General features: G+C 31.1%; 1 protein-coding gene across 6 annotated transcripts in view; it reads left to right on the forward strand.

Moving 5' to 3' along the window:
* The window catches only part of LOC111003351 (potassium voltage-gated channel protein Shaker), a 194,914-nt gene that overhangs the window by 122,856 nt on the left and 53,341 nt on the right, over nt 1-18,717 (forward strand). For 5 of the 6 annotated variants that reach the window (XR_006751167.1, XR_006751166.1, XM_045633975.1 and 2 more), the window contains exon 2: nt 11,592-11,882. The exons of the other annotated variant lie outside the window; for it this stretch is intronic. Coding sequence is in view for 3 of the 5 variants with exons in the window: in XM_045633975.1 (XP_045489931.1) it covers nt 11,773-11,882 (110 nt within the window). In the remaining 2 variants the exon portion in view is untranslated. The remainder of the gene's footprint in view (nt 1-11,591; nt 11,883-18,717) is intronic. 6 annotated transcript variants of the gene reach the window in all.

The following is an 18,717-nucleotide window of genomic DNA, read 5'->3' on the forward strand; positions in this document are numbered from 1 at the left end:
TTATGCTACGCGCAATTACCTCGCCTTTATTATTTTCTTCTTGTTTAAGCCCTCAAAACCTTAGAGGATAAATTATAATTGGATATGCGCTCGAACCAAAATTAGAACTCGATATACCAGGCGTTATAGGAAACGTCATAACCACGAGGCTTTCAAATTAAGAATTGTGAATGAAACTAAAGTAGAGAGGTTTCTTTTTTAAATCACAAAGAGGGAGATAGCATTACATATCAAAATAACATGGACTCGTAGAATTGTGTAACTATAACGAATATAAACAGTTTGACTTACAAATTCACAATCAATATATTTAAATTTAAAATTGGAACGAAGTTGTTCCGCGAAGGAAGTATAAAGCAGTACATTTTCTTTTCGATGGATACATATCTCGACTCGGTGCTCGAAAAGTTTGGCATAAGGCCAGCTTTAGGACAGCCTGCCAATCTAAGTATATATTGATATATGTCAAAATTTAACGGCAAAAGTAACCGAATCGTAAAATTGAGTTTCTGACCATTTATGCGTTTGTTTGCTTTGTATATTTAAAACTTTATGTTGAATCAGGTTAAACCGCCGAAGGCTAACAGTTCGTAAATTATATTATTGTTCGTAACAAAGTCATGTTGGTTTATAATGTTGAGTTTTATGTTAATACCGAGCCAACAAAATTAATCTAAAGCACTTAACTTCAGGTAACCGTTGTACCCTTGTCTTTGCTCTTTACAACCGTAAGACTGATTTTAATCATCCCTGTTTATCTAAAAAGATGCTACGTATTTTTTTAACAGGGCCGCGTTATAATGAAATTAATATTTTTATTTACAATAAGTTATTAGCACAGCCTCTTTTAACTAATTCCACAATTTACTTACTAAAGAAATCGTAGTCTATATAAAGAGTATCTATTGCGACTCGATGAGATCTGACTGTGTGAAGTCTATAAAATACTAAAATAATATATAATAGTCTACTAAAATACCTTGCCTCGAAATTCATATGTATATCTAACATATACGTATATGTGAAGAAACCATAGCCAAATGTTACCCCTGTGTGTGTTACGTCATCTTCTGGTTCGGTATCTGCGTTTCTTTAATCCTTCCATCACGCTACTTTTGTTTACTTATTTCGTCGAGGATATAACGACGATCAATATCAATCAGAAACAGTATGTTTTAATCCTTGGCTTCTTGATGTTTTGAAAAATTTATAGCTACTCCGCCAGTATCTTAATTATAATTATATTCAATCTCTTTGTGTAATATTAGATTTTTTAGTTTTATAAATCGTGATTCCAAACTATGAAAAAAGCATTTCTAATATTGTTTTTCGCTAAAATATATTTTTAAATCGGTCAAAACGTTACAGTATTGAACGGCAAATATTAAATATATTTAACATTGATGAATACGATTTATATTTTATTCGTTTTTGATTTAACTACAGTATTCATACAGTTGAATGTGAACGTTGTTGGTTGTAGTTAGTTCTTTTATTGAATTTTAATGCATATATGCAATGTAAAATTAAGGTAATAATCTGTATTTTAGAAAGAAATAAGTAATCGTTTGATATATTTTACCAAACAAATATAACTAAAAATTATTTCGGTGTCAATTTTAAGGAATAATTAAAAAATTTCATTATGAAAACTAAGGCATATTTTAAATAAAGCATTTAATTCTGTAAACTTAAGCGTCTTTTAAATAAAGTTATATAAGCTTAGGGATATTTTATTCAAATATTCCAAGCTTCAAAATTATCAAAATATCAGCTGAAGGGAGAATTTAAAAAAAATAATTGTTATGATGATGATGATAAATAGAAGTTGTATCATATCTTTCTTCGTGATGTCTTAAGATCGGTTCCTAGTTTTTGATGAATAGGATGATCTTATATTTTTAAAGCATATATATAAATTATAATAAAAATTTGATAATTCGAATATAATGGTATTGTACATATTCAAAGCGTGATGTTAGTAAACCTTTATAAACAACAATAAAGATTTAACCCAGTACTTACTGAGATTATCGTATACTACCAACTCTTTAGATTACATGTATAATATAAATATTGAGCTAATATTAACATTTACATCAGCATATGAGAATTAAGTGGCCATTTAATTTAAATACGGTCGGTTAAGTTAGCCAGTCTCGGTACGATGTTAGTTTTACGATTGAAACTTGCAGTCTAAACAATTAGCTAATTTCATTTAGCAACATGTGAAGCCGTGAATTTAGACAAGATACCTGCACTCGTAACTTGCTTTAACTTCACTACACTTATGCCGAGATCTATAGAGCGCGCTTTGACTTAACTCAAACTTTACTAACGAAAAACTTAGCTTAGTGTACACTTAGCATAAACTATGATTTGGTATTTATAGACATTTTAACGGTAATATTAAGCTAAGCACAAGCTAAGACAGAAAATGACAAAATACAAAGTGATGTTTCATTTCACGGAATACCTTCTTTATTATTCTTTAAAAAAGTATAACAATAACAAATATTTAAACGTCTAAAACGGTACACATTTATTGATATCTATTTATTTTATTATTGCAATAACTAGAATTTTACAAGTTTACCTTTAGAAAAATTATTTAAAAGTTAAATGACATAATTACAGAGATGACAATAATTTTTTGTTATGTAGAACGGATCGCATTGTTATGACAACTTGTATTTACAATTAAAAATTTTCAATCGCTTTTTCACTTTTGCTGTTTCTGTTTGTGTGAGCTGTTACAAATGTTTAATTATACTTTAAAACAACGACTGGCTTTGACTTGGACCTGGACCTAGCTTTATCGAAAGTGACATAATAGAGAATATAGAGAGAGAGTTCTATCTTTAATAGAAAACATTGCAAGGGTAGGAACTGCAGCCGATATGAATCCCCGAATACCAAAAGTATATGTTCGGAACGAACACAACCAAAATGAAGCTAGGACTACGGTCAAAATTGACAAATACCAGTAATATAAATATTGCTTATGCTGTACTGCATAATATAGGTATAGAGAGATGGTATGCTTATGACGATGGCGATCTTGCTGATCAGACACCAGAAGTTGAAGAACACAAAAACAATGAAATACATCCTACCGGTCTAGCATTCCGGCAATCCGTGATTGCCCAATTTAACTACGTTTTTGGTAATAAAGAAAATCAAACAAAACTTATTGTATTTTAATCATTTATTTTCCGATTCTTTTTTTAACTGTAAAGCTTCTAATGATAATTTATTTTTTTGTTGAAGAATCTATTTCTAACTGATTTTTTAATTTTAAATGTTCCATTTCTATCTCATATTTTCTTTTGTTGTTGTCCAACTCTTGCCACAGCAATTTTTTTTAAGGTCCTCAAATGAAGGTTTATTTTTTCTGCTTGCTGATTGACTTTTAGTGGTGACTTCAACACTGGTTTCCGTCAACCCAGCTTCTTCAGTCCAGTTGCGGCTTGTTCCCGGCTGATTTACATATTTAAATGTAGCATCTATAGAGGACGCTCTTGCCCTCTTTGGTCTCCAGCTTTCACTATTATTGTCATGATCAGTACCAGCTAAAAAAGTAAACAGTCTAATAAGTAAACATTTAGGAATGTCTTATATTGGCTAAGATAACCATTAAATTTTTGCCGCGGGCTTATACCTAATTAGTGAATGAAGTGTATGAAGATCTTTGTATTTATCTTACAGCATATTGATATTTATAGATAGTGTAGATACTTACAGTATGTGACACGGTAGAGAAGATTAAATATCTAAGATATTAATATTTTTAGGCAAACGAAAATAACAGATTTGAAGCGAGAGTTGAAGTTAGTTTGAATTTTGTTGTCAACATATGTCACTGCTATAGGGCAGATACGACAAAATAAAAAGTCAGGTAAAAGATATGATGGCAAAGTAAATTTTGGGCCATTATTTTTGTTAGGCTTATAGTCAAAGTTTTTGGTAAGTCGTCGATTTCGTGGACTTGAGATTAAGCTAAGCCAACACTCCGAGAGATTCGTAGTTTGCTCTATAAATACCAAATATGACTTAACTCGATAGTTTAGTCTGAGCAAAGTGTAAGTGCGCTCTATAGATCTCGGCATTAGTGTTTAGGATATGAGTGGGTACAATTACGAATTTATTAATCCCACTGCCTATAATAATCCAAAGGTTCTCTACATCACATTTTTTTCTATTCATAATTTATATGAACGACCTTTAATTTCTTTTATATGTGGATCCAGCTGTCCACTGAAGTATTTTGACTTAGGGTCCTTCAAGTAAAGAGCGTACATAAAAGACCATCTCTGGCATTGAGAGTGTCCATGGGCGGTCTCATCTAGTGAGCCTACTGCCCTCTTGCCCCTGTCCTTTAAAAAACATACATAAATATTTTTGGACCAATTGATCATTGGGCACAAAGATAATGTGAAATAGAGCAGTGTTGTTCCAGTGTCATAAACATTTGACTGCTATTCTTGAGGTACAGCACCAGTATACTGTGTATACCACCACCACAGTATACGTATACACCATGTATATGTGTGCATTATACACACACGGGCCTACGGTGAAAGAAAGTCGTGATCAATCCGACGTACTATAGCCTAAAAATAACGATGTTGGGTTTAGGCACAGAACTAATCGCATACTTAAACAACCAAATTATCTGATATATAACATAGATATATAAATCTAAACTCAAAATAAGGGTATTATACAAGTACAAAGTACGTACAATCCATAAAATAATGGTGTACTAAGCGTTATCCGTCCACGTTGAGAAATAATGTACCTTTATCTATCTAAACTAAACTACAGTACATTCATCACTTTTCATCACATTGTTCAAATGATTTAACAGAAAGAGACGAAATAGTACTTTAGTTACTAGAGCAATTAGACTGATTGCATTTTTATGAATAAAGGCATAAATACTATAGAACATCTAACGTATTATTTTTCAGTAAATCTGACATGTTTAAAAATATACAAACAAAATCAATATAATTAACACCTCACCCTTTGATAGGTAAACACAGCTTGCAGTTATAAATACTATGTTGTAAAATGTGTTGAAAACTAACTATGATTATTATTAAATTATAATAAAATAATTATTACTCTCCATACAAGATAACTGAGCTTTTGTAAAGTTTGTTGGAAATAACTGTCTAGCTTATACGCTATTAATATATCAATCAAATCGCGATTACTAGCGTCATATCATTAGAATATTAATATACCTACTAAGTTTACGCTGTGGCTAAGCAACGTACAGACATCCTCGGAACAGTGCGGTCGCTGTGAGAAGCCTACGAAGTGCCCAGGAAGCTTCTGTGCTTTTGGAAGTAGTTAGGCTGGCTTAGTTAGCCAGGACTTTTCGTACAACGGACCTATTGCGCGTCTAAGTGCGGAAACAGAGTACCATATTAAGTCTATGACATCGGGCAATGTGTGTTCTTCTTCATTTCTTTCTTCTTCTTTCGTGTACCTATGTCGGTGATTTGGCAAGCAGTTGAATTTTTGTAAACTTACGTAATCACTCTAAAAAATCTGCATGGAAAAAAGTTGAATGACCAAGGATGCCCTATTTAATTTACTTATTTTATTACAAACAAAATTCTGGTATAAGCATTTTGAATATAAATAACACAATTGACGATAAAATTCAATTGCGAATTTGTGAATAGCTAAAAATTTAATTGAAATTTAAAACATAATAAACTAGAAACAAGGCAATTATGATGAACGACTCAACCTCGCTCTGTGATTAGTAAACTCGGGTCTAATTTCCACTAGTTAAATCTAAGACTTGATTTTTCTTGATCATAACTCATGAAACAACATATCCTTTAATCAGTTTGACATCAGTTGGCGAGAAGTTCTATACAAATATTTAAATAAATTCAATTCCATAGCATATACAAAATTCAATAATATACAATTTGTAACGAAACAGTAAAAGAAATCTGCTTTTAATTATCCCTCGGAGCATTAAATGTTTTAGATCCCCGCGAAGTCACTGTATCGCACTAGCAATCAAAACTTTATCTTGAAACTAAAATATACGTACATGTTACTCCTCGGATCTTGTTGGATTTTTTAAGCTAACAAAATGTACGAAATGATGTTGATTATTATTAAAAAAAATATTTTTTCCCGAATAACTGAGAAAGACAGGTCTAAATGAAATATATATAATTACTCAGTTGTTATTAAATAATTTTTAATAAGATTATTATAGTGCTGGGCAGGCTACTTCTAATAAATTTGCAATATTTGTTTTAAATATTGTAGAATTGTTTGATGATTTGCTGTTTTTAAAAAAAAAGTACCGAGAGTTCTTTACGCCGGCTTTTTCTCTCGGCCAACACCCTCTGTCTTCTTTGCCGATGAGTAGGGATGCCAACAGGCTCAAATTTAATGACGTGGAATAAGTGATACCATGATGATCTTATGTTCCAAAATAAACGTATTTTATTTTATATTTTTTTATATAAAAAAATCCGTTATATTTCTGGTCAATAACAATGCGTTTATATGTATATAGTACGCTTTATCTGTAAAGTCCGATAGACCCCAAATGAGTAATCAGGTTGATACATGGCGTCAATTAAAATGATAATTTTGTCCTTTCAGGTCTTCTTAACATTAGGCCACAACCAACGACACTCATTTGCTCTCACGATATTTGTTTTTATTTAAAAACAAGCCGCTTCATGCTAACTTACCGTAAATAAGCTATGCTAATATATGCTATGTTAATTACCCAGGATTCAAACCTAACTATTCTAAGTTTTACATAACACATAGCATGTTTAACAATCTCTAGATGTCTCTGTTTAACGTCTTGTCAAAGTTTCAACCACTATCAACTATGAGCAAAGTAATAGCTAAATTCTAGCATCAATTTCACGTCAAGTGACGAATAGTCGTTACTTGATTAGACTATACGTATATTGTAACAGAATATGCGGTAAGTATGTGATAGATTATAGATAGATTTTGTATAAAAATTTAATCGTTAAAGTGAAAGTCAAAATTTATTTATTCATATAGGTAACATAATGTACACTTATGAACGTCAAAAAAAAGAAATATTAAATGAATCTAATTTTACATTTACTGCCAGTTCTCAAATCAAGGGCGTATAAGGGAAGAGAAGAACTGGCAATAAACTCTCCGCCACTCTTTAACCGTTAGGGTGAATAAGTTCAAGATTCCTCTCTTTATAGCCATTTATAAATAACTTGGCAGAAATTGTTTTAAGTGGATAAGGGCCTCTGAATCGAAGGTCATAAGTTTAACTCGAATTTTCTATGACGCATTAGGACTTGCTCGTATGTGAGAAATGTTATTCTACGTAAGAAACCATTACGGGTTTGACATAGTCGTAAATAAACGAATTTTTTGTTACGTTTATTCATACGATACAAAAATCATAATCTTACGTTTGTTTCGTTTATGAATAATCGTAACATTCCAAAAATACGGCAAAATATTAAATTGTTCTACTATTTATGGGGCCACGACTCGATATGGCCCTTATGGAATATTCTAGTGTGATAACCTAATGACGTTTCTATATTTAGCCTGTATGGATGGATTGATATTGATTATTAATTAATGCACCGTTGGTCCTCACTCCGAAGCAATTTTCTCAAAGGAATTCGTAACTACGTTAAAAACTCAGGAGCACTTAAAAAGTTGTACGTCTCGAAATAAATTGTTAACATTTCCAAACCACAAGGACGCAAGGAATTGAAAATGAACATATGTTTCCTATAATAATGACAAATGCAATTAGATAGCTAATTATTTGGTAATAATATTACTATATATCTAAGTCAATGTGGCTTCATATTAATCATAGTTCATAATGTTCAGACAAAAGCTTATGCACTATGCGTAACTAATTATACATGCTTTGGAAATATATGCATAAAAAGCTATGCATATATTTACATAGCTTTTTATTCCTAAATCGATTTAATATGTAACACATAAGTGTATTACAGGGGATTGCAAATCATATGTTATAGAATTACAACGACTTAAACACAGTATTACATAATATAAATGAAAAGTTTAAAACTTCTTAAGAAAGCTACTTATCTAAAGCATATAAAACGACTGGCTTTATATACTCTTATAACCAGAAATTGAAATTGAACTGTAAATTATGTAAAATAGTCGTTCCATCGTATGAATATTCGAAAAAATAAGTGCATAAACGTATATCGCTTGAAATTGCCTATCACTCCCATTTCCTGGCTCTGGAAAATATCGAGGTTCAAACGATTTCATTTATGATCAGACTGTGAGTTGCCTACAACTTTGAGCAGTATTAATGCGTCCACAGCCTTCTCCACATGCTTGTTTTAAGTTGAATTTTCATTTTACATTCCTATCAAAATTCAATTCAAAATCATTTATTCATGTAGGTAACATAATGTACACTTATGACCGTCAAAAAAATACATTAAATGCTTCTAATTTTACATTTACTGCCAGTTCTCAAATCAAGGGCGTAGAACGTAAGAGAAGAACTAGCAATAAAATCTCTGCCACTCTTTTTTTATTTGTTAAAGTTACTATTTGTTATTTTATATACATACATATTTTCAAAGATTTCTTTATATTCTGTCTTTTTGATACACAGTGATTAAATATATGGGATTTGTAGTGGACCGATTCACTTCCCGTCATAATATGTGTTATTTTGTAGAGAGTGTATTGTAAGTAAAGTATTCGGGTACATAAGTGTATTCGCTTCTGAACTTTTGAAGTAATTTTAACTAAATCAAAATTGAACTTAACCTTTATAAGAAGACAGCTTACAATCGCTTGTTGGAAACTAATCAACTCAAAGATGATACTTATAGCTACTTAACACATCAAGCAACAAGTATAGAAAGAATTATCTAGGTTAAAATTCTTCACAGCTCTTCTATTACTATGTTATGTATTAGGTAATAAAATGTAAAACAAAATTTTAATAAAAATTACTACTTACGTGTACTTTTTTAACAATGTCAAAAGAAAAAAATAACATAATATAGGTTATTTTTAACAACTAAATAAACAACAACATACATATAATATGAATTACTGTAATAAATAAAACAATACAAATATTACCAACCAAATAAAGTATACTTCCCAGACCATTCCAAATTCGGGATTAGCAACCTGGAACTATAAGATTTATTTTAAATTTAATTCTTGTTGTTTTATTTGATGCTTTTCACATTACAGGAAACTAAAACATGCCTAATTTAAATGTAAAAAATATTATTTTTATTACCTCTGTATAGAAAACTAAGCTTTGGAGTTACCATGTGTGGTCATTTGTGTAAAGAATCATTTCAAATACCCTAAAAGCAAAAGTGTGTCTATTCATGTCCGATTCAACGGGATTCTAACGGGCCAATATGGGCACCCGATGTGGGTAATGTTAAACAATGTAATAGGATCTGTGCATGCGAACTCCACTGCAATTTAGTTTTAAAATTGGATTATCACTTCCAATGAAGCCCTTTCGACATAATATTTTAAAACTGTATTGTGTAAGCCACGAAGTTGAATATAATACAAATGGTTAAATAGTTAAATAAAAATACTACTAAATAGTTGATAAAACTCAGTTACTCAGTTCCTGATCGACCGTTTAAGATTGAAAGCAACGTATTATTTATGTAAGTTGTTCTTACAAAAAATATATTGTCACCAATATATATATATATATGTATAATTAACTATATCTAAAATTGAACAAGGAAATGGTTATTTTAAGTCACCTTTATTTAAGTTATGTCGTTTAGTCGTTACATTCGTTTCCTTTCATCTTAAATTCTGATAATTATACCAAAATAGTATTTACTAAATAAATATTATTATTGATAAGCGTTCATTTAATATCATCTATTAAAAATATATTAAACTACGGTTTACGGTTTAAGATATTGATTTCTCAAGACTTTGCAACATTCATTTACATGAGAAAATATATAAGATACATTGTATGCAAAGCCTATAAATTAATTATATTACTTCACTAGTAAAAAAATACAACGGTAGTCCGACTTTTTGCAGTCAACTATTAACTAGATACGAATATTTACAACCCTTTACTTGACTCAATGTCATATAACCCTTGGATGGAAGAGGGGGCGTCCACTATGAGTCTCTTTCACGGTTTTGAGCCTTAATTTTCCAATCGCACCGCACCCCTATAACCAATAACCCTAATAGGCTTAAAATCAGATCAGCCTTCTATGTATGTAGAAAACATGCATTCTATTTAAACCTTCAGAGTGCGTTAAATGCATTGTACAATTCTTAAGCTGACAGTCGCAGTTCGATCGAAAATGTTGATAATCACCAGATAAAACCACTATTCTTAACATTATGATGCTCATTAATAATTAAGTATTTTTAATCAGACTTGGACTTAGCTGAGGTTGCCTCTTATGTTGGAAACGAGGTCGAATATTTACGCTAATTAGTGATTACTCAACTCATTTTGGTCTAGTAAACGAGTATTCAATAATTATGCACTTTCATCAAATTATTTAACAATAGGCTAGTTGTCAAGTTTTCGAAAACAATTGGATATTATTTAATAGTGTTATGTTACTTTATTTTTAGTGTGACATTTATTATTAAATATTTAATTCCAAGGTTTTGACGTGAAAAGTACGTCTAATAATTCGATGGAGTCGGCTGCACGCACGAAAAACATGACTCATGCGGCGTTACTCGCTCTGAGGCGTTTCATTTAATGCTTGAAGTGCAAGCGAGAGCGCGGAACGAGCGACAAAGAGGCACAATCGGCCTATGCGTTCAGCAGCGTTCGACATCTGTCTCTTATTCATTAAAATTGTATTTATACGTACAAATAAATGTAACTTGATCAACTCAATTGCGATTTCCATTTACCTCCTTCTCTATATCGATACAAAATATCTATTAAACAAATAAAATTAAAATTTTCTTTTGAAAAATGCAACAATCCATCAGTATTTTCTTATGACCTGACTTCCGTAAACCGACTTTACAGACAACCGATTTTTTTTAAATTAATCATCTGATTTTAAACAGTCTTGGCGAAGTTATACTCCAACACAATATAAGGATTAGACGGGCGAAGACAATATTACAAGCATCCTACATCATCGTCGATTATGTTGTGGTGTTCCGGTTTTTGCGATAGTTAATTACGTCAAAACATAACTTACACGATGGGTCAAACAATCAAAATCTTTTGTTAAAAACATTAACCATGAAAGGCCCTGATAGTTCATGTTAATACAATTCATTCGATTTTTGCATGTTATTCAAGGAAATTTAGTCAAACTTTACATGATTTTTACAATCGTTCATCGTTTATTCAATTCGTCTGTGAAACTCCAAATACGTACCAATAGCCGATATTTCAATATTTTTCTATACTTCGATTATGTATTGAGTAAATTATTTATTATTTACATTTAACAACTTCCCAATTTTCTTACATTTGATTTAATATTCAAACAAATTTATAGCTTCACTCTATTTCATATTTTGTACATTACTCCAAGGCATCCTCCACAGAACAATGTGATCACGAATACAACGTTACTTATGACAATATACAATAATATAATTGTGATGAACAAATGCAGGCGTCCAAGATTTTCGAATTAGATAAAAATTAATGTAGATTAGGATGCGGGACGCTTAGTTTAAGATGTTATGGACTAAGACTATGGTGTAAGCAGAATGGCAGCGGTAGCCGGGCTTTATGGCCTTGGCGACGAACAGAGGGGCAGGCATCGACGAGGACAAATCAACGCCGAGAGATCAGAATCCCGGGATGATAATACAGAAGCGTGAGTGCTTTTGTATTAATATTTGCATTTGGAGCTTTACAATAAATTAGAAGGCCTCCATATCGTAAATAAAGATTGTCTTTATATTATAATTTTCATTTACATTGTATATATAACCACTATTTTTATACCATAACAATTAATATAGAAATCACTGAGACGTCAGTGTTAGTCGTTTAAAAAGCTTAAAATTAACTAGCTGCATGGTTAGAAATTGCAACTCGTATTTCATCCATTTTACTATGCTGATAAGAGTTGGTTTCTTATATTTAAATAGAGTACTCATTTATTAGTTCAGATTAATTAAAAAAGAAGTGATTAACATTTTTTAAATTAAGTTTTTAGTCGAGCAAAACAAATGTAATGACGTTACGTAGTGACTTTCGCATAGCATATTCATTCAACGTATTGTCCGCCAGTTAATTTAATTAAGAGCCTTGTATAATCTGCTCAAGATCTCATAATAAGGGATTATTTCATTTATTGCTGTCAAGCAAGGGTTAAGTCATAATATTTATTGATGATGATTTAGAATGTTAAATTTTATTCAACAAAATAGCTCAACTCGTAGGTACAGCCCTTAAAATTCATTGCAGTGGTTGTTGCACCAACAATTACAAAATCATGGATACATTTTTTTATAAAAAGGTTCATATGATTATGTTTAACAAGCTTAAATTCACAAAGATACTTAAAAATTCATATTATTTTAGCTTATATTTTACGAAATGGATATTATAGACGCTAGAACAATGTGCAAGTACCTCACAAAGTAAATCAAAAAACCCGCGTTCAATTTTATTATAACGATCTATTACTTATGGAACTGTCTGCAGTGTTTTTTTTATTGCGCGATGACTATTTTTTATTACAAAGCTTGGCGTGACCTGATTTCACATTTTTTGTAAAGCGCCACCTTTCGTGAAATCGCCGAACTAGTTTGAATTGAGGAAATTGTAAAGTTGGAAACTGGGTCTTAATGCCTGTCCTAAACCACATGCATTGTCGGGGCGTTTGGTTTAAATAGATAAAACGTACTTTAAATTAATGCTAACGTGGCGTTTTACATTTATATCGATTCACAGTTTTAATATAAATTCATCTAGTCTCATAAACCATTTTATAAAATAATTGAAGTAATTTAGGTAAGAGCAACTAGGTGGCGGTATAATAAAAGTAAGACAATGTTAAAGGTATAAAACAACAAAATAATATGCACTGATTGCGTAAAATTATTTTGTACATTTAGTTACAATCGGATTTTAGTTTAAAAAGAAAAAATGGAAAAGCATTACTAGCAGCAACTTTCCTGCCACTAGATGGCGTAGTAGAGATTCAACCGGCTAAGTTTCGATACTTTGTCGCTTTTACAATATTGACTCTACATACCTGCATTCAAAGTACTTATATACTTTTCAGCACTATGCTTAATATATGTCGTGTTAATCTGAGTTATGAAATGGTACAAAATCTATATTTTGGTAATTCCTTATATTAAGGGTCTTATTCTTCCTTATATTAAATCTGTTTCACAATGGCCAGATAAGTTCCAAATAAGCTATTTATTACTTATTTGTAGGATAAACAGTATTTTTGCGTTTCACGACTGTCAGATAGCGCTATTCGTCATGAAGCGCGAAGCATCTTATTTGGAACTTTTATCTTTCGAATAATTTATGTGTTGCATAGCTATTTGGTACTTTATCCATACATTGTGAAACAGGCCCTAAAACTGAAGCAATATCACGAAAAATAAACGTTAACCATGAACATATTATAAGTATCGTGAACTGCAGTTCATATCGACATTACTTATATTCTTAAACCTGTCAATCTAACATTTTAACACCCCCGGAAATCGATCATATTTTGAAATTCGAACGAAGCCATCTCAGAACTCAGCGACAAAGCAATCACTGTATATTGTTGAAAGATTGTTATTTTGTAAACATCTTTGAGATGGGAATGTAAATGAAATACAAATTCGTTACGAAAAATAGCAGAGTAGACGCAATAGCTTGCAAATTATCATTTATAATACTGAATCATTTTGAGTATTTCTTTTTTATTGTTTTTTAATAAAGTATCAATATAAAATACATTTATATGTACTCGTATATGTAAAATAAAAAGCTTACGTTAACCTGACTCTATTAAGTGTTACAAAAATCGAGTATATCTTCTTTTTTCAACTTCCTAAAAAATAATCTAAAATAAAATGTATTGAAAAACATGTCTAGCGTAGCAACACAAGTTTTCTTAAGACTGCAAGACTATTTTTACCGTGTCTTAGTCGGTCAACCGAAGCTTAACGTGAAAGGCCGCATAGTAATGCACCCCACACATACAATATAGGCTTTCTTCATTAAGTTTGTTTAAGTCTTGACACGATGCTTAAAATGCGTTGTCTAACACTGTTCAATTGACTATATCATAACATGGCAACATAAAACTATTATTTTCATGAAATGGTTGCCTCGTCACCGGGGATGATATATCACACTATATAGTAAGACTTTATTTATTTATTTATTTATCCTATATTTATACTTATAAAATGAGTGTAGCCAATATTAAAAACAAGACTTTACTCGCGTATAACAAATGTCGAGTTAAATTAAAGTCGTTCAGATCTTCCACTCTAATAAAACTACTGTAGGTACTTGATTTGGGCTTCAGCAAATAATTCAGAAAAAAAAAGAAATTAGAAAATGTTAAATGAACATAGGCAATGTTTTGGTTTTGTGATTCTTATCGTAATAATATAAGCTAATATTCCGATAAGTAATTATTTTATAATGAATAGCCCTTGACTTCAATGTTAAGTAACCGGCGCTAATGGGGCAGAAACATTTCTTAATCTGCTCAATGATTTTAAGTTATAGTACCTCTAGAGATCAGTCCCTGAACAACGCTTTCTGACGCACTGATTGGATGTATGTTAAATAATATTAGCTACTCATTGGAAATTGAATGTTCCACGATTATCAAGTAAGCAAGCAGAAATGTGTTTCTTACGCAATTCTTTAGTGATTGGTAAAGGTTTAGCCTGAAATGAAAGGAAAACAATCTTTACACGACTCACACGTGTATTTAAAGTTAAGATATTTTTTCTATGATTACTGATTGATATTTAGTACTAAAACATTGTGAAGGTGAAAGGTTACTCATATATTCTGTTTGAGAGATTTTTGTTTGAGAGTCGCGTTTGTTATTTATAAGTTGGCAGTCTTTCACGAGCCTCATCGTAGGGAAATGGGGGCTATATGAAACATAAGTTTCATCAAGATCGTTACTTGAGACCTTCAAGTTGATATTTAGGTTTTATAATACTTTCAAAATGTCATGTTGGAGTTTAGAGGGTCCGTCCGTCTAAATGTCATTGCAATTAATTCCCGTGACACGGGGTTTTAGATGCACTTATGTAAAATGATATTATGATTTGATAAGTCGTAAAAGCATACAGATATTTTTTTTTCATACAATTGACTTCCCGTTAGGTAGTTATTAACTAATTTTGCATGAGTGCTGCCAAGTTACATGATACAATAAATATTCATTAAATAAAATAGCACAATTGATTTATTTTACGAAGAAGTAGGAAACTCAATCACATTTTAGAACAGTAAAGCGTCATATAAGTAAAACTCCCCGAAAATACAGAGGTACAATAATAATTATGTTAGTTATTACCAAGGTTTTGTAGAAGTGCTACGGTGCGTAGCAATCTCGTAGCTTTCGTAGCGATCTCGCTAATGGTGTTAAATTAATAAATACTTTGGTTTTCTACCAGAACTCCATAAAATGTAACATAATAATACCTATTAAAGGCTTATTATATGTTAAAAAATCATTGACTGGAATATTTAACTGATATATAAACTTGAATGCTTCTGTTAACGGTTTAAGTAATCCGTTATACCTTTTGATCGGTCCTATCCATTATTTACAAAGCTTTAGTGCAAATCAATGTGCAAAAGCCAGACGAGATCAAACTCTTTTCAACGTGCAGTATACTCGCATGGCAGAGGGCTAAATATTGTTATGTTATTTTAGTTCAGTTTTGTTATATACAAATTTTGATATTAAATTTGTACACAGCATAGCTGGAATTCAACATGCAGTACTTAAAACTAGAATATTGCTTACAAAGAGAATAATAGACATATTTTCAAATGTATAAACACATGGTCGCTTTTATGTACAGGTAAAAGGCTTTAAAGGGTTTCACCGAGCACACTGCTATTTTGCCTAGAAAGCATTTTTAGAACAATTATCTAGAACGCCAGACATGTATTTTAAGAAGACTGATCAAAGTAGCTACGGAACTTCAGACAAATTTAAAGTTATTTTAAAGATATATTGATAATAATTCAACAGCAAACTTGAAATAAAATAATTAATACCAAGTGTATAACTCTATTATATAGAAATAATTTGTAAATAAAAATATCATATAGATATTTACGTTCATTTGAGTTCAAAATGGGTCGAAGCAGTCAAGAACTAGAAGCTAATCTTTTAAATAACTTAATTTTCTTTATTACAATCTCACCATACAAATTTTACTTTATTCGTGAACTGACCAATATTAAAAAAACCCTCGCGATGACAAATGAACGCTGCAATAGACAAAAACAAAAGGAAATGTTAAAAGCTCTTAAAACAATTGAAATTATCAAAGGCATTGTGCCATCCCTTATTAGCGGGCTGCCGGAACCGGGACGTGGTCCCAGTTTTGTTAGCCGGGATAAATAGGCCACGATCCGCCCCACCCCGCCCGCCTTGCCCTGCCCGCCCCGCACCTCGTGACGTCACGCCTTCGTCCGCAATCAAACGATGCCGCACCGTGTCTGCACCACGAAAAGCGTGAATGACCTTAGTTTTTCTTCTAATAATAATGATTTTCTCTGTCCTAATTTGAGATAGTTTATCTACACAAACATTATGGCATGTACTTCGGATGTTACTTAATCTAAGTAAATTATACATTTCAATTATTTTGCTCTACTAAACATAGTAATGAATTGAATGTATTTTTAACAGTTTATTGAGTTTTATAAAGAGAAAATAGTTATTATATACTTAAACAAATATATATTTATTTTTGGTTAAACCTATGTATGTTGATAATAATTTTTAATGGCACAAAAATGGATCAAATGTTACCTTCATAAAATAAGATTAAGTGTAAGTCTACTCGGAAGAGGTATATACAGCACCTTAGGATCCATCAGAGTATTAAGTTGTATATACTTATGAAAATATCATATTGTGGAAGGAGCACAGGTACTCCTTTTCTCCCTTTCACTTCTTACGAATTTAAACAATGACTATTCGAATCTACAACTGGCAACTAAAATTATTAGAGAAATGAGAAACCATTTGATAATATTTTGTCCTTTTTTTATTAAACGGGATCTCAATTACAACTTATTTCTCCAATAATTTAGTAAAATTGCAAGATTTTGATAAAAACACAAAGTTATAATAAGAAGCACACCAAGAACGAGACAATACAATTGTCTCTAAATATACAATACAATTGATTTAGACTTTTTATCCAAATTTTAAATTTTAGGTTTTTCATTTATCTTATTCAAATGTAAAAAATATACACCTAAATCACAGAAACAAAATAATATAATAATAAAATAATTTATAAATTTGGTTTCATTTCTCATACTCGCAACATTCGTAGCAATTTATATTAATATTTTTCGTCCATTATTAATAGTTAGATTTAAATCAATAATCGTGCGTCGCGGTTTTTATTATAATTCTTGTTTAGATCCTTCAAATAGGAAAATAAGTGACTACCCTAATAAGGTAGATAAATATTTTGGAATTATTTTACGCAAGAAATAAGCGATAGACTGGCCATCGATGAACCTCTGAAAACCCGCTGTAAGACCTATGTAAGCTTACGAGCACGTCTGCTTAGTTTCGTCAGTATATTTGTGCACACATCTCTTGACTAAATACAACAACGTGCTTTTGATTCTAATAGTTTTCTGCGTTAAAACGGAATCGTTTCTTATTTAAAACTTGAACCAGGGCCGACGTTTTTATCGCCGTAGTCTGACGGAGGTTAAAAGACAGTGACAGCTGAAAATAGTGTTGATATCCCGTAATGTTGTATATTTATTTGTATATTTATTTATAGTGATGGTTTTGTATATTTATTTAGACAATTTGTCACTCATAACCGCTTTAAATGTTTTAATTGCGATTGCTCTTATAGCTGTTAGTATATAGGTGTTAGTCTCACATTGATACATTTGTTTTGTTTATTATTTTTATATGCGATTAGGGAAGCAGTACTTACGATGTCGATTTTAGATTTTTTCTGGTTTTAGTCAACTTATTCAAGAGCATTTTTTTCCTCAGCAGTAAGTAATAATCATTATATCTTTGCATAAATAATGATTAAATTTGTTACTTGCCTATACAATACATATTCTTAAGGAACTACTGGTTACTTGTTTATTAATATACTAGGTTATTTATGACATTTATCTTCACCATACGATTTGTACTATTAAGAATAATGATGAAATATGTAATGATTCACAGAGATTTTTTTCAATAACTTACTTTTCGGGCACTAGGTGAGCACGTGATACTATAAAGTGGAAAAGTATAGGACAGAGAAGTGCACGTCGAGTCTATAACAGTAAATAAAAACTATAAAACTGATTTCTTCAATGCTGTTACATCACATGTAATTCCAAAGTGATACGAATACGAAATATACAAATAAATAAGATATTGTTAGTTTACAGAGACTTTTTTTTATTGATAAAGCTTGCCAACGCTCGGCACACTGATATAG

The sequence above is a fragment of the Pieris rapae genome, chromosome Z, assembly GCF_905147795.1.
Source record: "Pieris rapae chromosome Z, ilPieRapa1.1, whole genome shotgun sequence".
In the NCBI taxonomy this organism is placed as follows: Eukaryota; Metazoa; Arthropoda; class Insecta; order Lepidoptera; family Pieridae; genus Pieris; species Pieris rapae.